This window comes from Carassius carassius, chromosome 8, assembly GCF_963082965.1.
Source record: "Carassius carassius chromosome 8, fCarCar2.1, whole genome shotgun sequence".
NCBI classification, from domain to species: Eukaryota; Metazoa; Chordata; class Actinopteri; order Cypriniformes; family Cyprinidae; genus Carassius; species Carassius carassius.
This window is the reverse complement of record NC_081762.1, coordinates 30,522,752-30,550,205: the sequence shown is the minus strand read 5'-3', so window position 1 is coordinate 30,550,205 and position 27,454 is coordinate 30,522,752. Positions and strand designations below refer to the sequence as shown.

Sequence of the window (27,454 nt, the reverse complement as noted above, 5' to 3'; positions counted from 1 at the left end):
AAAAAAGAGAGCGTATGAAGAGTACTGAAAATGTACAGACTGTACAGGTTTTTTTCTTTTTCCCCCACAAAAAAATCCCAAAGTGGCGATGCTGAAGAAGTAGTTGTTCTTTCACATCATGTGCCGAGATATTTATCATGGTTACGTAATAAAGAGGAGGAAGTACAAAATTAGTTGTTTGGCAGCTTGGTTTCAGTAAAAGCTGTTTTTGCACTTACAACGAAGTTTTGAGTTTTTAAAACTTGAAATAATGCTTAAATGTTTCCTCCATCTAGATGGCATAAGACTTGATGACTTCTCTAACACTAGAACTAGAAAAAATAAACAGCTAAATTTGAAGCGATATCAGTTATGTAAGTGTGGGGAAAAACCTACAGAGTTCAACAGTGTACTTATGGAGCACTCATGTTCACAAATGCACACGCTTGTATACAGGTGCTTCTCAATTAATTAGAATGTCGAGGAAATGTTCATTTTATTTCAGTAATTCAAATTGTGAAACTCATGTATTAAATTCAATGCACACAGACTTAAGTAGTCTTGGTCTTTTGGTTCTTTTAATTGCGGTGATTTGGCTTACATTTGACAAAAACCCACCAATTCACGACCTCAACAAATTCGAATATGGTGACATGCTAATCGGCTCATCAACTCTAAACTCCTGCAAAGGTTTCCTGAGCCTTCAAAATGGTCTTTGACACCCTTCACAAGAAACGTAAGTCACAAAAATGCATTGCCAATAAGCTGGCTGTTCACTGAGTGCTGTATCCAAGTAACAAAGTTGAGTGGAAGAAAGATGAACAACCAACCGAGAGAACCACAGCCTTATGAGGACCCACACACACAGGGGTTATCACGTCAGATAATTAATAAATAGATTCATTAATGTCAATGATGAATGGTAGGCTATAGTTAAAAAAAAATGTTGCGTGTGCACTGTCAAATTGCAGCCAGCCTGGTGCTTCTGATCTGAAGGAGTCTTTATGCATCAAGTGATATCACCCCTGGCCCCGCCTTCACCAACACGCTTCCCAACGTGTGTTATGTTCTCAGTCACGGTTCTCCTGTCTGATTTGAGGGCATCGCCGGCTCAACGCAAGTCGTGGTGTTTACAGTTGCTGTTCTAGCCATAGCTAGTGGATGTTACAGTGGAGTTAAAAGTCTAATTTAGACAGTGCCACAAACACAAGTTAAAGGGATAGTTCACCCAAAAATGAAAATTGTCATTAATAACTCACCCTCATGTCGTTCCAAACCCGTAAGACCTCCGTTTATCTTCTGAACACAGTTTAAGATATTTTAGTTTTAGTCCGAGAGCTCTCAGTCCCTCCATTGAAGCTGTGTGTACGGTCTACTGTCCATGTCCAGAAAGGTAAGAAAAACATCATCAAAGTAGTCCATGTGACATCAGAGGGTCAGTTTGAATATTTTGAAGCACCGAAAATACATTTTGGTCCAAAAATATCAAAAACTACGACTTTATTCAGCATTGTCTTCTCTTCCGTGTCTGTTGTGAGAGTTCAAAACAAAGCAGTTTGTCATATCCAGTTCGCAACCGGATCTTTTTGAACTAGTTCACCAAATCGAACTGAATCGTTTTAAACTGTTCGCGGCTCTAATACGTATTAATCCACAAATGACTTAAGCTGTTAACTTGTTTAATGTGGCTGACACTCCCTCTGAGTTCAAACAAAACCAATATCAAGGACCGTAACCTTGAACACATCGCTAACGTTGTTAATCCTAAACAGCTGATCATAAAGGATGTTCCATTTCACTGTGGCAGTGAAATGGAAAATAACATGGGTTATGAGACAGAAGTTGAACTTTAAACTTGAGCGCTGCAGTTTTAGTTTCTTGAGCGAGACGCGGTTGCGTCCGTCAAGCGCGTGCGCACACTCATACACACACACACACACACACACACACACAAAAAAAAACTTTATTGTAGCCTACTACTTCTGTATGTTTGAGATGTCATATTTTCACGAAGTTTGACAGGCTGAAATGTGCTGTTATCTTTTTTTTTTTTTTTTTTTTTACAAAACATTGCTAATAATATTATCATCCATGTGAAGAGACATTTCCCCACAATGTAGAGAATACCAGGACAACGCGCAGATGCATACACACACAATTTCATCTTTAATATGAACTAGTTTGTCTGAATTTCAGTTTTTTTTTTAATATAATTTGAAGTTGCATTTATTTTTTATTTTTTTTGTTCAATTTCAAACCATTGTTTTATTTTTATTAAGATGTCTGCACAAGAGTTAACTAATCTGTTTAAAAAAAAATAAACTTTGAAATTAAATGTCTTTCTTTGGTCTTCACAGGAAGTGTTCTGTTTGCTCTGGTAAACTATAATTACTAATAATTAATAAAACTGAAACTAAATAAAATAAACTATATAGAAATGTGTTTGCAAAATAAAAAAGAAACTAAAACTAACAAAACCATTGATTAAAACTAACTAAAACTAAAATTTAAAACGATATTAAAATAAACTGCAAAACTATCATAACCTCGTGACAAACATAAGGTTAACTGCAAGGTAGTTGGCTCGCACTCTTGCTTGTCACTATTGAAAGAGACAAATGTCCATGAATAATAATTACACAGAATAGGGTAGTCTGTCAAAATAAAACCACTAAAATATCAAGTAAATAAGTATTGTGATACTTGGTGCCCCAGTGACAATCTTGTCCCAAAAATTGTCTATACCACGATACTCTGTTTTCCCACAGCAAGTAATTTTACCCTGTTGCACCTACAGTACACAAAATTTGAGGGTTCCCCCACCTGCCACATCCCACTTTAACCACTGTGTATATATATATATATATACACACACACATATATATGTGAATTCATATAAATGTTTTTTTATTCCCTGTGTGCAACGCATTCGTAATCAAACACGTAGATCATCGTAACAGACCAAACTAATAGATCGCAAATCGCCTAGCCTTACTCCAGTGGTTCTCAAACTGACGGATCATGAACAGCCAGCAGATCATTTTGCAAAAGAAACCTCTGCTTGGTGATCGACTACAATGTATAACTGTCCTGCTTATCATGCGGCCACTTGCCTGATGAGTAAATTATTGAACGAAACATATTAATTTAATAATTTAAACACCTCAACATGATTCTCAGTACCCGCTTGAGCGCTCCGTTATCAGTTGTATCAATTACAGACCACTAGATGGCGCGATTGAATGGAGTTATATTAGGTTAAATAATTCTGCTGGCAGAAAATTTGGGACTTTTGGCCAGCTCCAACGTACAATATTTAATTTAATTCATACAGGCCTACCTTTGTTGCACCTTTGCCCTTATTGGAAAACTATGGCACAGTAAAATTCTTTTCAGGTCTCTCCTATCCCTCACCTTTTCTAGTTGTTATAAGGTTAAAATATTTTGCCTTTTTTTTTTTAAATTTTTTTTTTTATTATATATATTTCAATATAGTATAAATAACTCCAGGACAATGTAATATATATATATATATATATATATATATATATATATTTTATTTTTTATTTTTATACATTTTAGCCCATATCACCATAGACTGTATCACCCACCCCTAAACATAGCCTCACAGAAGACCTCTGCAAATGTGTTTTTTAATTAGGGCCCGAGCACTGCACTGCGAGGACCCTATTGGAATTGCTCCGTTTATTATTGTTTTTTATTTTGATTATTATTTAAACTAACACTGCTTAGAATGCTTAAGCCATTTAGTTTACGAGGGCATAGGAAATCCTTGTAAACTATGTTATTGCTGTAATACGCCTGTTATGTAATGTGTTCTCATTAAAAAAAAAAAAATAGGTAACCATGGTGAAAAACAAAACAAGATTGTTTTATTCTATTGACATAGTGAAATTAAATAAATATAACTGATTCAAGGTGTTTTTTTTTTTCTCAGAATTGAGACATTCTAAGGTTTGGTTAATTGGGGAAAAACAAAGCAAGCACAGTTGCCTGTTGCATGCAGCTAGCTGAAAAAAAACTCCATTTCAGAGTAGGTTTACACTTGACAAAATCAAACGAACACATCCGGGTTTAGATCAGGTTCAGTGGGCTCACAAAGCACGACATAAACGTTATTTCTACTCCACTGCCACAGGTTGTCATTGCAATTAAATTATTTACTGAAGATTAAGAGATGTTATGAAAAATTAATCTAAAAGCTTTTAGAAGGCAGGAACAAATGCTGCTCGGGCAAAAGTTTGAGAAGGTAGCAGAAAGAAAATACCTGGCTATGATTCTATGCAATTGAATCGTAATAAAACAAACTAAAACGTGTATATGCTAACTTTTTGTTAATGCAAATTACGAAAGATTGCTAGAAAAGCCACAAATCTAAACAGGTTTTTGTTCCAAACTTGAGGTTGAAAAATTAACTCTCTTTCTCCATAAGATGCCAGCAAAGCTCTGCTGGTGTACTCGGCGGTGGGGATTTGATATTCGCAATGCAGTTTGATTTCTCTCTCAAACATTAGAGGTGTGTACATGCAGATATTTTAGTAGACTCATACAAACAGCACCCTGACATCCATGCCAACACACCTACGTGATAGCTGCATTATCCAGCTGGCTCTAATGAAGCGAAAGCAGAAAAAGGAAAAAAGCGTGTATGCTTAGACCAAACCTAAGAAAATGGCACCACCTAGTACAAGGAGAAAAAAAAACAATTTAGGCCTTACTAACAGAATTGAATGCCTATTAAGAAAGCATACTTTTGTAGTTAAATGGCCCTGGGATTAAAAAATTGTTTTTTAATGGGTTTCAATAGGGATATTTTTCCTTAAAGGGTTAGTTCACCAAAAAATTTTAATACTTTAATTATATATAGTCTGCACTGTTTATGTTCCGTAGACCGCACGTGACTGCTGAATGCAAACAATGCTGATTTACGTTGATTACGTTCTGTGGATACACTCCAAAATGGCAGAAGATTGTTACTTGTGGAGAAGAATTGCTGAATAAATAGTTATTTTCTTTTGCACACAAAGTATTCTTAGTTTCGTAAAACTATGGTCGAACCCCTGATGTCACACGGATTATTTTATTGAACATTCTTTCCATGTTTCTGTGCATTGACCGTGGTAATATCCTTGCTGTCTTTGGAGAGTCAGAGAGCTCTCAGATTCCATCAAAACATTTTAGTTTGTGTTCTGAAGATGAATGAAGGTATTACAGGTTTGGAAAGACATGAGGGTGAGTAATGACACTATTTTCATCAAGTAGACCATCCCTTTAAGGTCCTGAGTGTAATAAATCTCAATAGATACACTAAGTTAAAGGAAAATGATGTGAAATATTAAAATTGAATATTTTTCAAAAATGCCCAAATTTAGGCTGTTGGCATTAAGTCAAAATCAATAATAAAATAAACAAGTTTTCAAGACAATTGTGTAAGGTATTTGGTGGAAGTACAGTGTGTCAAAACCATAACTATTACAGTGACCGCTTTATACAAGCAAAACATGAGGGCTGATATCATAGGTTTTAAGACTCTTATCACATCCTTGTCTTTTTCATAATGCCTGTTCGTCAATTTGCTGGCTTCTGCAGCAGATCACACTGTAAAAGCATAATCTCTTACTCTGTCCTTCATGTTTACTTCCGTATGACGGCGTGCTGTGCAAGTGTTGCCAAGTTCAGTTTTCCTGAAGAATTGGGCTACTTTATTCACTGTCACTAGGGGTGTGTGTGTGTGTTCACTGCTCTGTGTGTGTGCACTTCAGATGGGTTAAATGCAGAGCACAAATTCTGAGTATGGGTCACCATACTTGGCTGAATGTCACGTCACTTTCACTTTCTTTCACTTTTGTTTTTCAACTCCATGGGTTGAAGCGACCCCACTAATGTGATATTTGAGCACTAAGGCTTGCAGTATAAATGTAGTCAAAGAGAGAACCCAATCAAACAGATGAGACCAAAATATATACGTTGTCGTTATTTATCCAGAAGAATTATTTAATATTGTGCATCTGTGAGTGGCAAAAGTAGAGTATGTCTGTTCAGAGGTGTTGGCATGAATATTAGGTGTCGGTGCCTGGCCTGTCTATGTAAAGAACGGTGATCTATCAATGTCTGATCATGTTTGTGGAAGTGAATCTTGGCACAAGCAGTATCACTCTGCAAGATGGATGAATGCTTTGAAGTGGCATCTTTTCACAAAATTATATTCTTCCTGAGAAGAATCACAGGGATTTGTGAAAATTTGAGTGACCAACCCGAGTGTTGGTGGCATGCCACGGCAGTAGATGTATTAAGGTTAACCGCTAATGGATTAATTGAGAATGTGTAAATTTACTTTGAATTAAAATTTGGATCATCTTTCATTCTCCCTCTTGTCTTTTGCAGTACATTCATCTTTAAAATCCATCCATGAATCCCTGGCTGTGGAGCGTGAGCGTGTCAGACAGGCTTGGGCCGGACCTGACCTTCGGCAGTCAACCTCAGATCAGTTGGCCACATTATGCTCGACACTCTCGGAGGTAAATCTTTTAAGATGGTGCTGGTGTGCAAGTACAAGTCTTACTTGCACTGTGAGCTGCTGCTCCTACTAGTATCCCATAAGCTTGTGGTAATTGAAAGAAATGCAGGCCTATGTTTTAATCACTTGTTCATCCAGTAAGAGGTGTGTGGGTGTGTTATACCATTTTATGTCCTGATATTTGCTAAATTACTTTAAATTATAAACTATATTTACTGTCTGGCATGTATGCTGTATCTTGCCTCTAATGATTAAATTGTTACTGACTTGTGTTTAGCTTGAGCTGCAGTCACGTTTAACCAGGGTTCACTCTGTGTCACTGTCATCTGATTCCTCCGATGAGTCCTACTGTACTGTGCGCCAGGATCAGGTGAGTACTTCCCCACATCTGAACTTTTAAAGTAAAAGTTTATTTATTTAAAATAAATCTGTTGTCATTAAGCAGGAAACCCCCTCTCAGGGCCGTAAGCTATATCGTACAACTTCAGTAACGGACTCTACAGCAGAGTATTTTGATGCCAGTGAGGTGGTTTGTGAGAATTTGTCTGAGAATGAAACGTCTGATGAATCTGGATTGAGTGATGTCACCACAAGCAACTCTGAACCAGAGGAAGGCCACAGTACGTCTACAGTTAGCAAAAATGCCTAGTTCCTGTCCTACATTCGTGTCATTTGTTGGTCATTTTAGTTGTGCACATTAACCCATTTAGTGGTATGTTTTTTTTTTTGTTTTTTTTTCAGAAACCGCAAATATGAAGTACAGAGCCAGTGTTTCCAACACAAATGATTTGGCTTCTAAAGCTCAGGTCAGTGGGCGCCGCACCGCTCTTCCTGCACACAGCACTGATAACAGCCATATCGGAATCCTCAACATCCTGTACAACAACATTGGGAAGGATTTGTCACGGATCTCCATGCCAGTGGCTCTCAATGAACCGCTTAGTTTATTACAGCGTGTCAGTGAAGAGCTGGAATATTCTGAACTCCTGGATATTGCCAATCACACTGATGACCCTTTCGAAAGAATGGTAAGAGCCCAGAGCATTGTACATAAAACACTGCATACATTTTATCCTAACTGTGTGTACCAACAAAAGGCTGATTTTGCATTATTTCAGTTTTTATGCACACGTGTTTAAACTCGCACTTTATTCCCTGCCTCATTTCCTTGAAATAACCACATATACTATGGAGCTTAGTGTATATATTAGAGTATAGTTTGTGTATAACCACCATTTAAATATGATTTACATATGCATATTCCCATCCATTTGATTCTATGTTCATGCTATGGCAACAAGCCTCCACAAGCTTTCATGGTTGTGGTTTCCAGATGTCAGAGTTTAAATCACCCAATCAAAGCTTGTATCTTAAAAAAAAAAAAAAAAAAAAAAAAAAAATTCTGTCTAAGGGTTCCTCGTGTGAGGAAGAGGTCAAAAGATTTCAAGATGAAGTCTGGTTTTGACGCTCTGTCCTGGTGGGAGAAATCAACCCATTTGGTCTTCTTGAGTCAGAATGGGTCTCATTCACTAATAATTTTGTAGATTATTCATATTCATATGCACATTCGAACTTCTCATGGAAATGTTCATCCTAATTTACAACATGGCAAATGTCACGACGTCCACTTTTCTTTTCTTTGTTTTTTTCCCCCAAGCATGGTAACCCTTACTCTGAATTGGTGCTCTGCATTTAACCCATCCAAGTGCACACACATAGCAGAAGCAGTGGGCGGCTATATTTATCAATCGCCCGTGGAGCAGTTGGGGGTACAGGTCCCTCAGTCATTGGTATAGACCGCTGTTCATTCACTCACTCTATTAAATTAAAACTATTGCTGGGCAATGTTATTTATTTATTTTTTTATTTTTTCGATTAATAACATTATAGTTCATTATTTTACCGCAATATGCACAAAACTAATAATGCATTCAAAAGTAGTGTATTGTGTGCTTTTGTTTTCTTTTAAAAGTACTGCTATGTGAACACGTGCATTTAACATTTGATTTGAAAACCCTTTAAACCAATAAGGTGCTTTTTTTTCTCTTTTTCTTTTTTTACAGTAGTATTCCTTTTAACCTCGATCAAAACATTATAACAGGCACCTTCCTATTAGAGACCTGCATGATCGCAGGACAACAATTGATGTGTGGGATACAGGAGAATAATTAGGGTGTGCTCACACTAGGCAATCTCACTAACCAATTAGTGAATTCACCAAATTGTTCTCTGGACCTGAGGGTAGCCTCTTCTTCCTTGCTTCTCTCTTAATTCTCATCAGCAGGACTAGCGCTATCGCTCGCTTCTTACAACGGGACAGATACATGTTTGCTGCTGACCGAAAGGAGGAGGAACAGACTATGAAAGAGCTCCCGCTAAACGTTTTTAAAACTCCTCCTACGCCATAGCGCAGCGCAAATCGCGTTGTATCTGAAGGGCAACGCTGAGCCCAGCGGCAAGCGCCGTGCATACCGCGTCCTGTGTGAAAGGCCCAATTACGCGGTCATTATGTGGGAAACACACCGCAATAGAATAAGAATAAATTAAACGCTAACGTTATAGTTTGACCTCCTATTAACGTTCGCGCTCTTCCACTGATAAACATGGTATTGGCTTTGTGGCTAATCTAATATAGCAATGCATTAGCGGCTGTTAGTGATGTTACAGAATATTTAGAAGTGATAATGATAGGACCGTTTGCTAGAACTACCACACAGTTTTTATATACAGGGTATGAACTAAATCTACAATCATTTCACATGACGAACGACAGACTCACCGTCAAAACAGTAAGTTACATCTCCTTGGCTTGGCTGATCGTTTTCTTCTGTAGTGGATTTCTGGCACTGTTGTTAACTCTGGAGCTGCAGAGCTCCCTCTGGTGGGCACACTATGCAACACTCATAACATGAGTGAAGCATGAGACTCTGTTTCTCATGTTTCATCGGCCGTTATAAATGCCGATGCCGATTTAAATGCAATTACCTTATATCGGCCGATATATCGGTCGGCCGATATATCGGTCGGGCTCTAATATATGTATATATATATATATATATATATATATATATGTCAATCATTTGCATTAAAGTTTTAGAGCATTTATCAGGTAGAATTTTTCAAGTTTGTTGGAACCTAAATGTAAAATTAAATATACATTTAAATAAATACAATTTTAGAAATAAAAATCAATTAAACTGAAAAATATAAAAAAATAAATATATTAAAAAAAAATAACAGTAGTGCTGCAAACACACTAGCAACCAGCAACATTTGTGTTTGGTATAAATGACACAGAACATCTAAAGTGCATTCTAATTTCAAACTTACATCGTAGTCTGTTCATTATTAAAATAAAGTACAGTCAACCAAACATTTAAAAGGTTACACTGGTCAGTTTAAATAGACCGTATACCGGTCCACTCTGCTGTTATTCCAAGGACGTTTTGCTCATGTGTAGAGGATGATCTTTCCGTCTAGTTTACATTAAATAAATAAAAAATATTATAGTTTAACATTCAGATACGTTGCGAATATGAAAACATTTGGATATGTGCAGAACGAGACATGAGCAATAACCTCCAAATACATCTAGTCAAACCCGCGCTCGCTCGTCCTCGTATGGATCGGATCATTTTTCGTTTTTTTTTTTTCATAAATCAATCCGGGGGTCACATGTGTGCCGAACCGAAGATATTGATCAATGATGATCCGTTGCACCACTACTATAGTGTGTCGTTTGAAAACATTGCAGTTGCATTTTAAAATACAACAACAAGCACCACGAAACCATTTAAAGTTTCCCCTTGACGGGGAAACGGTCAACAAAGTAAAATGATCTCCAACGTATGGCGCGCTCTCTTAATTTTATCAAATGATCATAATCACAACTATTCATTTTATAGTCCTGCTACTAGCATTTTATTCAGACTAAAACCCCTTTAATTCGGGTGAGAAAGCTTTTTTCCCAAGTGGCTTTTGCACATAATAATAATAATAATAATAATAATAATAATACCGCTGCAGACGCATTTTGCAGCATTAAGGTAATTAATTGATCATTAATTTTAAACGACGATCGATCATGGAAATTATCGAATATTGACATCCCTAAATACAAATGAGTTGGATGGAAAACTGGCTATTGTCTGCATCAAACCATGCTTCTGAACAAATTTCATTCACCGTTCTGGGCAGCTCCAGGACAGCTGTCTCTCCGAGCACGCTGTTGTCTGTGAGCGGGGCGGAGTAACGTCAGAGACAGTTTACTTTGGTAACGTCACGCTGCAGTGTTTGTTAGAGCTGTCAACTTCTCCACCCCATTTACAGAGTGAAATTCTCTGACTACCTTTATCTCCCAGGACTGTTGTTGAATCTTCCAAAACGTTTGGCTTGGGGTGCTTCACATGCTGCTGCAGCAGCACTTTCCACCGCACCAATAACACGGGGCTGCCCGCCGACGTGCCTGACTTTAAATTGGCGCTACTAAACCCGGATATCGGCCGATGCCGATATATTAAATGACAAATATCGGCCCGATATATCGGTCGACCTCTAGGCGTGGTACGCATGCAGTGTGAGCGCTAACCGCACCGGAGTGTGGAACAGATCCTTTTTTTGTGTGCGCTACTGTCATCATGACCACAAACATATTCTTTTAATACTGTTACAATACACTTCAATTTAATTCATTTAAGTATATTTAGGTTTATAATGGCTTTGGTTCTTACCTCATTGATGAACAGGAAATGTAGTTTGCGAGTAAAGCTTCATTTATTTTGCTTGTTTATGTTTCCAAATGGAAAAGATATAGGACAGGAGTCATATTGGTTTCATTTTAAACAACAGTATCATTATAGTAGGTTTATAAGCTGTTTAATAGCTACAGAGTCTAGAATAATTAACTGGATAATGTTACTTCACTGAATAATGTTCTCTGGAATATTGGAATAGTGCATTTCTCAACTGGAATATCAAAAAATGTAATTTTTTGTAATTTTAGATTATGAAATGCCTGCTGACACCATGGCTTATCTGTGCAGTTACAGAGAACTAAAACTCAAACTGTGACCACTCGAGAGGATAATAAAATAATTATTTACATACCGGTAGTTTTATTTTAATGTTTACTAGCAAAATAATGGTTATAGTAAATGTTAATACAATTTAGGATGTTTTAAACAAGTGAATCTTGTTAAATGCGGTGGCCGAGTTGTAGCATTTCCTGAACATCAACCACATCAACCCACTGAGTGAACAGCAATATGTTTCACGAGACTAATGATGATCAAAGGCAACAGAGAGAGTTAAATTCAGAGCTTTTTCCCAACATGCATGGCTGTATTTAACTTGGCGGTTCTCAATTCCAGTCATTGCGCCCCTCTGCTCTGCAAATTATGTACATTTTTCTCTTATCGCTTCATCGATAAGAGAACATCACAGGATATTCCACCATGATTCCAAAGTGAACATGTATGTTCCATTCAAAATGCACTGAAGTGTGCGCGAGTGAATTTAAATGGTATTTATTTCCAGAGGTATATGATGTCACACTTGTCTGTGTGTGTGAAGACATTGCGCAGCGCAAATCCGTGGATGAATGTTCGGGAGTGAAGTAAACTTCAACAGATTTTCTAGGGAGAAGGGAGCATGTCAATGAGAACACATTTCATGCACTGAGCTCCCTTCTAACGAGCTGATATCTGAATCGGGTGTATTAACAGAGACATGCAAAATATGCAGAGCTGGGGAGAGAACCGCTGATTTAACTAATGAAAAGTTACATCTTTATTGGGAAAGGATCTTGACGGATTATCTGTGTGACTCCGACTTCATGAGATGCGCTTTTATTTCCAACATGCGCTCATTCATGGCTTCATTAATTCAGGAAAAGTTATGTCTTTATTGGTAAAGGACATGATGGATTATGTAACATGAGTTAGTCTCTATTTCTTAGAGCCAAGCTGCATAAACTATATATGCAGAAGTATAAATCTGCATTAAATCCCCAAAACTTACTAGTGTGACCGCTCCGTTTAGTAGTCCCTGGCTCGGTTGGAAGAGGTGGGCAGGAGCGCGCTTCAGTTGTATATAGATCCGTGAATGTGAGCGTTAACTGCACTGGAGTGCAGATCTCCTGATATGTGCTGCATGATTGCATAAATATTTCTGAGTGGCAAAACTGATAGATGTGTAAAGCAATACATTGTGAGAGGGCCGTGTGTTACCATGTCCCATATGACTCAAAATAAACCAAAATGTTAATAAAACAAAACAATGCACTCCTGTCTACACGTGCTATCAGAAACTCCCTATTTCCCATTTATGAAGTCGTGATTAACGAGCTTGTTGCATTCTTTTGTTAAAAATAACAGTGGACACTCGTTTGTGAACGCTGATGCTTAGCCTAAATTTGATCAGGAGCATCCCCTCCTGTGACCAATGATTTGTCTGTATATGTATTCTGAGCCAGTGAGCAACGGACTTTCATAATAAACTGTTAGCGTGATAAAATTATCAGCATTAATGCATTAATTTGCCCAGCCCTAATTCAAACCTAACATGGCAATCTTCCGTATCTAAGTACTTTCCAAACTTAACAAGCAGAGTGAGGGTAGCATCTTCAAGTTCAACTCACTTAAGCAAACTGCAAAGGATCAAGTTTCCCAGTCATTGCTTGAAAGTTGCTGACAAACTACTCTCTCCATCCACGCACTTCCTGGTTCTAGTAAGAACCCTAGCTGTTGCATTTTGGACTAGCTGGAATTTATTAAGCTTGCAGAACAACCACCCAATAAAGCATTACAATAATCTAACCTTGAGATTGCTATCAAATAGCACACCTAGGTTCCTAACTGATGAAGAATTGACAGAGCAGCCATCAAGTGTTGGACAGCATTCTAGGTTATTACATGCAGAGTTTTTAAGTCCTATTATTAACGCCAGTTTTTCATGCTTTAGCAGTAAGAAATTACTCATCCAGGTTTTTATATCGACTATGTATTGTTTATTTTTCAAATTGTTATGTTTCTCTGGCCCTCAAAGAAATCTAGAGTGAAGTATCATTTGCATAACAGTGAAAGCTAACACTGTTTTGTGATGATATCTCCCACGGGTAACATGTAAAGCGTGAAAAGTAAAGGTCATAGTTCTAAGCCGTGAGGTACTCCATACTGTACTTGTGATCGATATGATACATCTTCATTCACTGCTACGAATTGATGGGGGGCAAGAAGTATGATTTAAACCATGCTAATGCACTTCTATTAATGCCAACAAATTCTAGTCTGCAAAAGAATGTTGTGATCAATAGTGTCGAACACCGCACTAAGATCCAATTACACTAATAGAGAGATACAACCACGATCAGATGATAAGAGCAGGTCATTTGTAACTGAGGATTTCTAGTCAGGATTTAGACTGTATCATAGTACTGAGACTGCTCTCCTCACAGATACCATTTTTTTTCTCCCAAGAAGGAATATATTTGTGAGGATACTACCTTTTGTAGTATCTTGGACAGAAAAGGAAGATTCGAGATCAGTCTGTAAGTAGTTCTTTGGGGTCTAGGTGTGTGTGGTTTTTTTTTTTTAGGCTTAACAGCCAATTTGAAGGTTTTGGGGACAATGACGAATTGATAGTAGTCAGAAGAGGATCTATGACTTCTGGAAGCACCTCTTTTAGGAGCTTAGATGGTATAGGGTCTAAAATACATGTTGTTGGTTTAGATGATTTAACAAGTTTATACAATTCTTCCTCTCCTGTTGTACAGAATGAGTGGAACTGTTCCTCAAGGGGATCTATAGTGCACTGTCTGATAGGCTTGGGTATCGAGTATCGATTGGAACCGGGATTAGCTTTGCGATTTCACAGACAGTAACACTGAACCGAGCTCTCCTTTGTGACGTTTTCCTTTAAGTTCCTCCTGCACCTCAACGAACAAAAACAAATTGCAGTTTAAACAAACAGAAAAGGATGTGTGAGAGCCCACTTCAGCACCGCGGTGTTCTGCTGTTAGGGCTCACGCATAGAGAGGCTCTTGCTCTTGTACCGACAAATACATAAAAAATGTGAAAATACCCGTCTTGGATAGTATGTTCGAAAAAACTGTCAGTTATGTCTTAAGTTAAAGTAAAAAGTTGAGTAAAAATCGTATGTGTATCATATTGGATGCATTCATTGTCTCTTAAAGTGACCGCGCCTTAAGTGACTCCGCGTTGCATTCTAGGACGTGGCGGGCATGTTGATGAACAAATAAACAGAACGAACATACAAATTAAACCCTTTCAAACAGGGCCCACTGGTACAACCTGAACTGGGGCCCCGCAAACCCCAACTATGGCCCTAAGTGTAAGTGAACTATGAGGGCAAAAAAACTAAACCGAAACAAAATAATCGTTCATTAATCGTAATCGAGGTTAAATGTTCAATTAATCGAGGTTTTGACTTTAGACTATAATCGTCCAGCCCTAACCCAACCCCTAATGGTTAAAATTTTATCCCAGTATCGATTTTAGAAGTTAAGTAGTTCATAAAGTCATTACTGCTGTGATGTTGAGAAATGTCAACACCTGTTGATCCTTTATTTTTTTCATTAATTTAGCCACTGTATTGAATAAATACGTGGGGTTATGATTCTTTTCTTCTAAAAGAGACACAAAATAATCAGATCTAGCTGTTTTTAATTTTCTGTAGGCTAGGTTACTTTACAGCCAAGCAATATGAAATTTCCTCCAGCTGTGCTCCATTTTCCGAGCTGCTCTCTTTAGGGTGTGAATGTGCTTATTATACCACGTGTCAGATTGTTTTCCTTATGGTTGCTCCTTAAGCGTAAAGGAGCAACCATATCTTAAATGCTAGAAAAGAGAGTCCATAGTTTGTTACATCAAGTTGTTCTTAGTTTTAGGATGTGCTAAGGATTTGAGATAAATCGAGAAGTTTAGTTACAAAGCAGTCTTTTGTTGTAGAAGTGATGGTTCTACCATACTTGTAACAGGGAGTAGAATTTACAGTTATCTATATGAAGTTTACACAAGACTAGATAATGTTCTGTGATATTATCGCTTGGCTGCATAATTTCAACAACAACATCAATTCCATGTGAAGGCATTAAATCTAGAGTATGATTTCGACAATATGTAGGGCCTGAAACATGTTGTCTTATCAGAATCAGAATGAGCTTTATTGCCAGGTACGTTTACACATACGAGGAATTTGTTTTCGTGACGGAAGCTCCGCAGTACAACAGAATGACAGCGACAGAACATAAAACACATAATAAAAGAATATAAAAATACAAAAAATACAAATAAGTAGATAAGTAGAACTCTACCCTAGTAGAGTTCAAAATGTCTATGAATGCTGATCCCAATGCATCTTTTTCGTGATCAACATTAGAGGTTGACCGATGTATCGGTTTTTGCAGATTAATCGGCACTGATTGCTTGTTGATTGCTGGAACTAGTGTCATCATGGTACCAAAATTTCAGTATTCGGTACCGATACCAGTGAAAATCCACGGTTCTCGGTACCAATTTCGGTACCAAAGCAAAACACAAAAATATGCCAATTAAAAAAAAAAACTTTTTAGCACTAAAAATAAAACCAATGCCATTATTTATACTCATTTACAATTGTTTAAAGTTTTTCTACAAGTTATATAATTATGAAAAACAGTAAACAAGTTTCACCCAAATTTAATTTGTCTTTTAATTTATAAAATTTAAACATTTTATGTTTTGGTAAATAAAGGGGATTTGCTATTAAAATTAAAACATGGAAGAAATATTGTGATTTTATTTCTTTAAAAAATAAAGTTTTATAATTTTTTTTCAACAGTAGTAGCAGTATCACATACATTTTACTAAATAGTAATATTTCTAGCACAATGCCTTTATGTAAAAATTAACTTTTAGGCCTAATGAATGCATATTTGTCATTTTAACTGAACTTAAGACTGGTGGTGATGCTTAAGATATTTTTGGTCATTGAGGGTTTTCTGTAAAAAAAAATGGTAATAGATCATAATTATTATTAAAAGATAATACTACTACTAATTCTACTATCATACTAATGTATATACAATGCACTATGAATTGATGAGCTGCTGGGTTCATGAATATTAATCACGTTGTCTGCGTTCGGTCAAACTGATTTGCTGAAATCAAAATGGGGACGGTAAGAGATCAGCGCCAGCCAATGAAATTGCCATTTGCGCATTAGCTCCGCCCACTACCGGAGAAACCGGTATGTCTTCTGCTTGTTCGAAAATGAATATGAATAATTCTAAATGAACTCCATTATTTTGACAGGAGAAGACGACAAAGAATAGTTTACATGTAGCATGTCGATTCAGCATGGTAAGACTCTCGCTCTCTCTCTCTCTTTGCATGTGTGAGAAACAGCGCTATCAGTAAAGCGACGGTGAGTCGTGCGCCTTCATAAAGAGTTTACAGAGCATCAAATACAGGTGCGCTGTGCGTGCATTGAGATGAACTGAAAAGTTCAGATCGCTTGATGGAGAGAGAATTCTGAAGCTCAAATGCTGAAATTAATGCAAGCATCATGTGCTTCAGTCTATGTAGTAAACAAACCCGCACGTCTCTGCCATTCATTAATTCGCACAGAGACGCGCAGAACACGGATTCCAATTTCAAACAACTTTTGCGGCTTAACATTTACAGATTTTCAGATTAATCTCCATATTTGATTAATTTATGCTAACTTTGACAAATTCCATGACTGTCCATATTAAAATGTAAGTTTCATTTTCATGACTGGATTTTGAGATTCAGTCCTCGTTTTATGCTTCGCGGAAATCATAGCGCTGAACCGGGTTTGAACGGGACCTCGGTACTACCGGTACTAAAAGAAACCTTGTACCGTCACATTTAAATTTTTTTAGTACCGACTTGGTACCAAAGTACCGGGTCTTTTGACAACACTAGCTGGAACAATCGGTTATCTGCAAATAGGGATATGCCGGTATCAAATTTTCCTGTTGCGGTTAATTATGCTTTTATCACTGTATACGGTATTATCACTGTATTGAAATTTTGTTTTTAAAAAAGTGGTCATAATACAGTATAACAGGTTAAATAACTTTTTTCTTATAACAAAAATAACTTTTATATATTTTTCTGTATTGCTTTGTTTCAAATGTTTAGTTAAGTTTTACAAATTAAAGTGCAAAAGAACTATAAAGACCAAAAGGTATCACTTTAGACAATAAGGCCTCATTAGTTAACCTTGGTTAATGCATTAACATTCAAGGCAAGGCAAGTTTATTTATATAGCACATTTTGTACACAATGGTAATTCAAAAAGAACGTAAAACAAGTCATGAAGAAAAATAATCACAAAATTAAAACGAGCAATTTAAGAACTTGAAAATGATTTAGAAATTGACATTGAATTTAAGTTTAAAAATAGAAAATGATTTTACATAAAATAGTGTAATCGGTTCAGACATCACATAGTGATCATTCAATAAATGCACACCTAAACAATGAGCAATAGCTAAATTTACTATAGAAGTTATTAATTTTTGTTAAAAAAATATCTTAATCTTAGTTCATGTTAGCTCATTAAATAACAGATGCAACTTTCAATTTTAACAAGGTGTTATTAAATATTGCGATACCTAAAATTAATGAATGTTCAGAATAATTTTTTCATTGGCAGTTTAACTAATGAAGCCATAATGTAAAGTGTGAATGAACAATAAAAGATCAAAACACTTTCAAACATTATCTAGGGCATTTGTAGTCCAGATTAAAAAAAATAATGAATGTTTGAAGATAAATAGCCTATCAAGTCTAAATATTTCAGTAGTTGGCTCTGTAATAAACACCATAGGGAAAACACAAATCTGAATGGTTAAGATTATTTAAATATGGTTTAGAAAGTAACAGCTGCTTTATTTACTGTTTACAGGGTAAGGGCTGCATTTTAGCGACATCTTCTGTCAGAGTGAATGTGCTTTCATTCAGCACGTCTCTCACGTGTTCCTCCATGTGCTTCTCATGCGTGCTTGTTTACATCAGAGAATAACAATCTTACTGTATTTAAGTTTAGAATTAGCCAGCACTTTGCCAAAATCCAAGATCCTGAGGTTTCTCAGTGGGTGCATCACCTGAGTGGGGAGAACCTGTTTAATGTTTTGATTGGAATGGAAGAGTGTTGTTTTGACCCTCGACTATGCCACCTCACCGTTGTCACTCAGTTGCCCTGTTGCACAGATGCTTTAGCCGGAACTGAACAATGTACAGGACTCCATGAGCTAGTCGCATCCAAAGCCATACCTACAGCCCTCATATTCTTAAGGTCCTCAATTAAAGTTTGGATGAGTGTCTTTTAATTCTGAAATTTTCTATCAGTTTAACTGTTTCCCTGCATTTTATCACATGTGAATCCCTCAAGTGCGACAGAGATTGATAAACTGTACATGTGGCAAGCGGTGCAAACAACAATAGCTGGAGAAGTCATTACTCACCGTGACTGAACAATTAATCTAACTTACCACTGTTCTTTGAACTGGTAAAAAATGGTGTGAGAGTGAAACGAGGCAAAAGAAAACTATAATTAGACCCTAATAGAAATGTGGATGGAAAGTGAATGTCAAGCTAAATGGCTAATGAAGGCTACCGCACTGTAGGCTTGCTGCACTCGTGATTTTAACATTTTTAATCAAAAGGTCCGATTAGTCAAATTAGCCTGATATATCAGATATATGGTGGAAACTAAGTTTATATTTTATCACTTTAGTCAACAGAGCGTGATGGTAAGATAGAGATTCAGCTGCAAAGCGGAGCTACAATCACAAATCTCTCTGCAGCACGCAGATAGACTTTGTAAAAGAGCGTAAAAGGACCCCTTTCCTTTGCAATCCTTTGTGTAAAATAACACCGTAGTACTTATGGTGCATTCAAGTTATGTTGGATGGATTGTATTTTACAAGTTGAATGCACGTGAATGCCACCACAAACTCCTTATGAGTGGGGAAACTCCAAAGAGTGGGAGGTGTGTCGGTGAAAAAACGTGTCTGATGCAATGGATGCAGCCAAAGAATAAAGATATGTAGCATCTTTATTGATGGTCCATTTGTTAAAATTAATAAAATTATTACTATTCATTTTTTGTACTGTACAATAGAGACCCCCCCCCCCCCCACACACACACACACACGTTTGTAAAATGCTTTGGATGTGCAGCAATACACAATGCGATTTATAAATGCATCATTCATAAAACTACAATATTACTTATATATGTATATAGAATTACTGTATATTCTACATCACCTTCATAAGTTAAATAAATCCAGAAAAATGCAACAACACAATGCACATCCTTTAATTATGTAGAGTTAAAAAAAAAAAAAAAATCTATGAATTTATCTAAGACAAAATGCATGGATCTGATACTGACACGTATCCGGTAGGGCTGTCACATTTAGTTCGAAAATCGATTGCACAATCGATCGGACCAACCAAAAAAAGTTTCGAAAATGAAAATAGGGAATCTATTTTAACCAAATATGTACACTATTCATTTTAAAATAATTAAACAATTAAAAAATATAGATGTAACAACTCACAAACAAGCAGAAAAAGAAAATAAAGAATTCAGAAAGTGCAGTATGCCTTGCGAAAGCTAGACAGAAAATACCAGCAATTTTACGCGGAGAATTGGCAGTAATACCCCCACCTTGCGCAACTGTACCTGAGTGTCCCTGGGACATCAGTGCGGTCGGAGCGCGTTTTCTTTTTGAACAGTTGTTTGAAATGGATTGAATCATTATTTAAAATCTTGGAGATTTTTGAATTGCCTAAATCATAAATGCAGCCGGGTTGAAGCCTGCAGTGATTGTTTTTCTTTTGTTATGGCAGCCATCCCCTCTGCATATATATTTTTTCGAGAATGTTGCACTCCTGTTGCTGTTTGTTATTCTGCATGAAACTTCATGCCAATAAATAAGAAATATTGCTGACTTGTGCGTTTCCAGTGCTCTCTTTACGTTCGTCCGTTATTTGACGTTGAAAAAGGAAATGTCGTTTTTTTTTTTTTAGACATGGAAAATCCATTTTACAATCGATTCAATGAACACTTATCTTAAAAATCGAAAATGATTTTTTTCTCAACTGACAGCCCTAGTATCCGGTTTCTTGACTGTTTACGTTCATTTAAGACAAAACTGACTGTGTGTATACTTCTAATCACAGGATCACCTTTATTGATGAGATGCACATGAAAATCGTGTTTTGTTTTATCAGCTGATCTTTTCTTGTGTCCTCTTTTGAAGTCCTAACAACATAGCTTCGCTTTCACAATGAAACCTGCTTCCCCACAACATGGTGGGGACAACTGCGAGAATCAAAGTTTTGCAGCCTTTGCGTGAACATTTGGGCAGCGTTATGCAAATCTTCACACATCGTGATGTAAACATGGGGGCATGTTAGAATGAGTCATTTTAGGTGTGGTTGACTCTTAACTTTCATAAAGATTATCTATTTGGATTTGAGACTTCAGTCTTTGCAACTTTACAGATCTTCATGTACCAAGAGCTTGTGACACTACAAAGAGAGAGAAAATTTTAATCGCATCATATGACCCCTATAAACCTGGAAAACATGGGCAGTGAAATGCTATTTGAGTTGCATGCTTAGTACTTGTGTTGTAGGGGATTTCCAAGCTTTGATTTAGGTTCAGTAATTCAGATGTGCCAATACGTTGTTAAATCATTAATGTTTGTTAATGACAATGTGACAGCGGTAGGTAAGATCAGTCCTAGAGAGCTGCCATCCTGGAGAGTTTAGTTCCAACCCTGAATAAAAAATGTAAAAAAAAAAATCCTGTATCATTTGTAATACTGAGGAGATTGAATTGCTTGTTCAGGTGTTTAAGGTTTGAGCTAAAGTCCTACCCCTGCTATGTCATAAGGTGAACGGTGCATGTATAATTTTTACATAATTTCTTTATTAGCTTTTAATCAACTCATCCTTCATGAACCCCAGTTTGAGAATGTCAAGTCACCTTTATTTATATAGCGCTTTAAACAAAATACATTGCGTCAAAGCAACTGAACAACATTCATTAGGAAAACCGTGTCAATAATGCAAAAATGATAGTTAAAGGCAGTTCATCATTGAATTCAGTGATGTCATCTCTGTTCAGTTTAAATAGTGTCTGTGCATTCATTTGCAATCAAGTCAACGATATCGCTATAAATGAAGTGACCCCAACTAAGCAAGCCAGAGGCCACAGTGGAAAGGAACCGAAACTCCATCACTGACATAATGGAGAATAAACCTTTGGAGAAACCAGGCTCAGTTGGGGGGCCAGTTCTCTTCTGACCAGACGAAACAAGTAGTTCAATTCCAGGCTGCAGCAAAGTCAGATTGTGCAGAAGAATCATGTTTCCTGTGGTCTTGTCCATTCCTAATGTAATGTCATGCATCAATTTTTAATGACTTGAAAAATCTAGTCAGTGGTATAGAATAATTGTAAAAGGATAATATTGGTAATCATGATCTTTCTGAGACAATGTATTGCCATGACGGGCCTATGCAGTGCGACCGGCTTGCACAGCACCTTTAAAGTACAGTGGCATGTGTAAAAGAACTTTGACAGGTTTCACTTTAAAAGCCCCATCCAAATTGTATAACTAAATTCTCATTAAATTGCAGCAACAAAAACGAAAACTATTTTTAGATTTTTTTTTTTTTTTTTAAATCATGAAAATGTGTATTGTATTTTGTTTTTGTATTTTAAATTGTCTTTGTTTCAGTTTATGAAGATAACCTTCAATAAGTGGAATTTACTGCATTTGCAGCATTAGTCTGAGGCAGTGGTTCCCAACCTTTTTCAACTTGCGGCCCACACAACCAAACACATGTTTGCGCGGCCCACTGCAAAAAAATGAACTGACCCCGCTATTGTTGGGTTAATAACTTGGTACTCAGAAGCTAGATTGTTAACTGTATTTATTGAATGAACTAGGGCTGTGCGATATGGACAAAAAAAAAAACTATCGTAATTTTCTTTGATCAATTTAACGATTTCGATTTTAATCACAATTTTGACACACACGTATGCTTTACAGTCATAAATTCATTCAGGATGGATTTGAAACCCATTTCCAAAAGAAAACCAATAAGAGCTTTATCAAAAAGTTGTAATGTCTCTAGTGATTATTTTGACATATGTTCTATAGTAAAGGTGTAACAATGTGAAGACTTATGACACAAAAAAAATATATATAAATAAAACCTGACATTTTTTTTCTTTTTTGCCATGCATTGTTCATAGAGCTCATTGTAGCGGTGCCTCAGGTGTTGAAATAGATTTGTTATACATTATCCAGGTTCACACGTAGGCCTACTCCGTTTGCAGTTTGCAGTAAGCCTGTGTATGCGGCGCATCACAGACAGTGTGTGAACCTTGAGTTAGGCATATGCCCAGTCTGTTCTGTTCTCGCGCTAGGCACGTTGCATTCTAATTGGATCGGACCGCATACTGCGGGAGCAAAGGGCCGTGGAAAATCGTCTATAAAGCAATTTAGAAATCGTGCATGCTCAAATCGTGATTTTATGACTATTTCTATTAATCACACAGCCTTAGAATGAACTGGCAATGAACAGAAAATAACTCTGGCTGGCACCGCTCAGCAAAACGGGAAAATCAGATCCAGGCAGAGCTCGGCAGCGGGTAGACAGTCAGCGGAGTAAGGAGTCCGGAGGAAACATGTTGACAGCCATTTATGTTGACGTTGACCACCTTGATTTATGCATGTTTGAATTTATTGTTCTGTAGCATATGCAGCAAAAATATAAATTGGTGGTTTATTCTTAAACCAATCAGCGAGCTCGGATAGTGGAAGCATAGTTACAGTTTAATAATATGTGTTAATTTTATATATATATGAAATGTTATGTTATGACTTTTTTTTTATGACATTTTTACATATATTAACAATATTATTATTCCTTTTAATAGTAATTGGCGGCCCACCTGCAATACCGCCGCCCACAGGTTGAAAACCACTGGTCTGAGGTATTATTTGTAATGTGCCTTTTGTCTCCTCTCTTTCAGGTTTATGTGGCTGTGTTCTCTATTTCAGGCTATGCCTGGGCCAGCTGGCGTAATCGTTATAAACCCTTTAACCCAGTTCTAGGGGAAACTTATGAGAATGTGCGAGAGGAACGTGGTTTCCGTTATATTGCTGAACAGGTATACAAACTTTATATACAGGACATGTAGTATGAAGGATTTTATTTGAAATAATTACACCTTAACACTACCCTTTTTTCTAGGTCAGTCATCATCCACCTCTGTCTGCCTGCCACGCGGAGTCTAATAACTTCAGCTTTTGGCAAGGTAACAGTTGAAAATTCTTCATATGGGGTGTTATGTTTAATATCGAATTCAAAACATGGATACCCAATAAGCAGTTATAATGGAACACTTTTTGATGCCAGGCAGTGTTTCCTATGGCTTTTGGTGCATTTGGGTCTTTTGAATATCAGACACCCTCTTTTAGCCTAGCTTAAGCTGATCAGATCTCAGCCTCTCCGCTCACAGCAATTGTCGAGGAAAAACACCTTCTTGATAGCCACTTCAAGGCTCTCTCTCTACAGCATCTGTGCTGTTCCAGATGGCTCTTTACTAATTTTCCTGTGTCAAGTACAGAGTAGGTCCTGCAGAGCTAGGCCTGTCATGTTAATCGCTATACTGACTTATCACACAGTATAAGTATGTGACCGTAAGTGATGCAATATATCAGCCATTGTGTTTACATGTTTGTTTATATAAAATATAAATACATTTCTCAAAAATGTAGCCATATTTCTGCCTCTGTCATGTTTCATCTGCTGTGGTGGGACTGAGTGTGTGCGGTCAAGTCTTGAGGTCAGTTTATTCATGGGAAAAAAACTGTTTGCAATCAGTTGTCAGATGAAAGTGATATCTTGTTTTTGTAGCATTTTTTTTCCCCATGACTGGCATTAGCACTACTCGGTGCATTGAATTGATGTAAATATCATCTTCAGTGTTAGGGGATGCTTTGAGGTTGCTGATATGTACTGCTGAAATATTATATAGTCAGTGGCATAAAATTACAATATTGTTAATTATTTGGGAATATGTCTCTCTTACAGGTCTATGTAGGGCGACTGAACATGCAAAGACCCTGTAAAATTTAAAATGGTTCTCAATTACCCCTTTCTCAAAACCATTTTATATTTTTGGCTGTAATTTAAAACATTTGGCCAAGTTTCCCAGCAATTTCTTTATATTTTTGGCTGTAATTTAAAACATTTGGCCAAGTTTCCCAGCAATGTCTTTATTTTCTGTGAAGTGTCAGAACAGATGTGGTCAGTGTTAACACACCCAACTCAATTTAAGTCAGTGCTACAATGAAAAGTTGTAGATGAGAAGCTTTAGGCAGGATCCTTAGCAATATCCTGTGCTGGTAAATCCTAGTATTGACTAATTAGGTTGGCTTGAGAAAGCCAACATACTGACATGCTGTTTAAACATTCTTCCTCTGACGGTGGTTGTAGCTTCAAAGCTCTAGGACAAGTTGGAGTCAGAAATAATCTCAGACTCGTGTTGCTGTTTTTTTTTTGTAACTAGCATAGTGTCTATCTGAAACCTGCTGGCTGATGTGACCTGCTGAGCAAGATGGTGCCAGTGTGGTTTATTGCCTCTCGTTGCGCATGTTCTTTGCTGTTGTTTGTGTTATCAATGTGTATATGTGCACAAGAAATCAGTACCTTGCCCTGCTATAATCACCAAACCCTTCTTGATATTCAGTCCGCTGTCACTGAACTGTGTGCTTACAGTTGGTTCAAAATGCAGCCGAAAGGTTGCTAACTGGCACTAGAAGGCAAAGCATCTCCCCAGTCCTAGCATCTCTTCATTGGTTACCTGTGCAGTATAGGATCCACTTTAATATTTGTTTTTAAAGTGTTAAATGTTGTAGCCCTATCATATCTAGTGCTGAAATGTTAAAAATTCATCTTATTACACCAATGTGGATGTTTGCACGAGCTCAGTAAAGCATTCACGTCACGTCTATAGTATTTTATGCAATACCTTAAATCAAGCAGCTTTACATTTATTATTATTATTATTATGAAATATTTGATTAATGTGATGGTTTTGGTTTGCAGAGATCAAAGCTTATCTAGCTCAGGACGGTTTTGATTATCATAACCCAGTAAGGTATTTTAAGAGATTACTCTACCAGTCAAAAGTTTTTGAATGGTAACGTTAAGATTTGTTTTTTTATAAAGTCTCTTCTGCTAACCAAGCCTGCATTTATTTGATCCAGAAGACAGCAAAAGCAGTAATATTGTGCAATATTTTTACGATTTAAAATAACTGCTTTCTATTTGAATATCTTAATGTAATTTATTCTTGTGATCAAAGCTGAATTTTCTCCAGTCTTCAGTGTCACATGATCTACAGAAATCATTCTAATATGCTGATTTGCTGCTGAAGAAACATTTTATTATTATTATTATTATTATTATTATTATTAATATTTAAAACAGCGGAGTACTTTTTTTTTTTTTTCAGGATTTATCTGAAATAAAAAGCTTTTGTAACCTTATACGCAGTACCATTCAAAAGTTTGGAGTATATATATATATATATATATATATATGTATATAAAAATTTGGGATGGGGGGGGTTATTGTAGAAATTAATACTTCTATTTAGCAAGGATGCTTTAAATTGACCATCATTTATAATGTAGCAAAAGATTTCCATTTCAGATAAATGCTGCTCTTCTGACATTTTTGGAGCGGCAAATCAGTATATTAGAATGATTTCTGAAGGATCATGTCACTGGAGTAGTGATGATAAATTCAGCTTTGAATATATTTTAAAATGTAATTTATTCCTGTGATTTCAAATAAAAACTTATTTTAAATACAAAATCTTTCAATGTTACTGTTTTTGCTGTACTTTGGATCAAATACATGCAGGCTTGATGAGCAGAAGATGCTGTTCAAACATGTTTGACTGGTAGTGTATATTGTGAATAAAATTGTTTATCCAAAAATAAAACATTTACCTTTTTGTTTCTTATCCATATATACTTAAGGAGATGTTAGGCAGAATGAGGTTTCATTCAGTTAATTTTCATATAATTAAATGGTAAATAAGGTTTCTCTGGCATCTCATTTTGTGTATCAAATGTATTTATTTGTATAATAATTGTAATTGCATGATATTATTTCCCAAAGCTGAAGTGATTAGACTATCTTTTATGTATAACAGTAATATAACTAATTACAAGAGCTAAATCAAATTCTATTGATTAAATCAGTAAAATAATCAACAATTAGTCGATTAATCGTTCTAATAATTGTTAGATTAATCGACTGTCAAAATCATTTGTTGCAGCCCTAATCCTGTCTTGCTGAGCTTCTCAGTTATCAACTATATTCCTTCAAATGGGAGCAGGGGACATGTTTATTAGAGGATCTGAGAGTTCGAAGTCGAAAAGGGATAATGCATTTTCTGTAGCTGGTCATAGATTATGGACATTAGATCTGCCCTTTCCATTTAAACTTTTTTTTTTAAATCACAGCCTAATACCTATTTGTGTTCCCTAGCGTTTGGTTGAATGGTGTTTTGTGTACTGTAAGGTGTACAATCTCTTTTATTTGTTATTTGTTTTAGTTTTGTATTCGTTTTAATTTATTACTCCTTGATATTGTTTTTGTGTAGCATCTTGGAATACGCTTTTAAATTTGCAATATAAATAAATTTACCTTGACCATGCTAGCAATGTGATGCATAACTGCTGCATAGCAACACTCTTACAACAATCCAAAACGATTTATAGTGTTTGTCAATGAAAGCAGCACATTAATATAGAACAGTGATTAAACTGACTTGGAACTGCCTGTGCATTAAATGGTT

The 27,454-nt window shown here is 36.5% G+C and overlaps 1 protein-coding gene and 1 long non-coding RNA gene across 4 annotated transcripts in view; one reads left to right on the top strand and one right to left on the bottom strand.

Annotated features, from left to right (window-relative positions):
* Window positions 1-22,956, bottom strand: part of LOC132145718 (uncharacterized) — a 383,521-nt gene extending 360,565 nt beyond the window's left edge. Inside the window, exon 1 of the long non-coding RNA XR_009434503.1 lies at window positions 22,942-22,956. This is a non-coding gene — a long non-coding RNA (uncharacterized LOC132145718). The remainder of the gene's footprint in view (window positions 1-22,941) is intronic.
* The window catches only part of LOC132145712 (oxysterol-binding protein-related protein 3-like), a 54,259-nt gene that overhangs the window by 7,690 nt on the left and 19,115 nt on the right, over window positions 1-27,454 (top strand). For 2 of the 3 annotated variants that reach the window (XM_059556935.1, XM_059556933.1), the window contains exons 11-16: window positions 6,385-6,518; window positions 6,795-6,887; window positions 6,960-7,137; window positions 7,259-7,545; window positions 23,609-23,746; window positions 23,830-23,893. In XM_059556935.1, the coding sequence (XP_059412918.1) occupies window positions 6,385-6,518; window positions 6,795-6,887; window positions 6,960-7,137; window positions 7,259-7,545; window positions 23,609-23,746; window positions 23,830-23,893 (894 nt within the window). The remainder of the gene's footprint in view (window positions 1-6,384; window positions 6,519-6,794; window positions 6,888-6,959; window positions 7,138-7,258; window positions 7,546-23,608; window positions 23,747-23,829; window positions 23,894-27,454) is intronic. The other variant, XM_059556934.1, reaches the window with a different exon arrangement.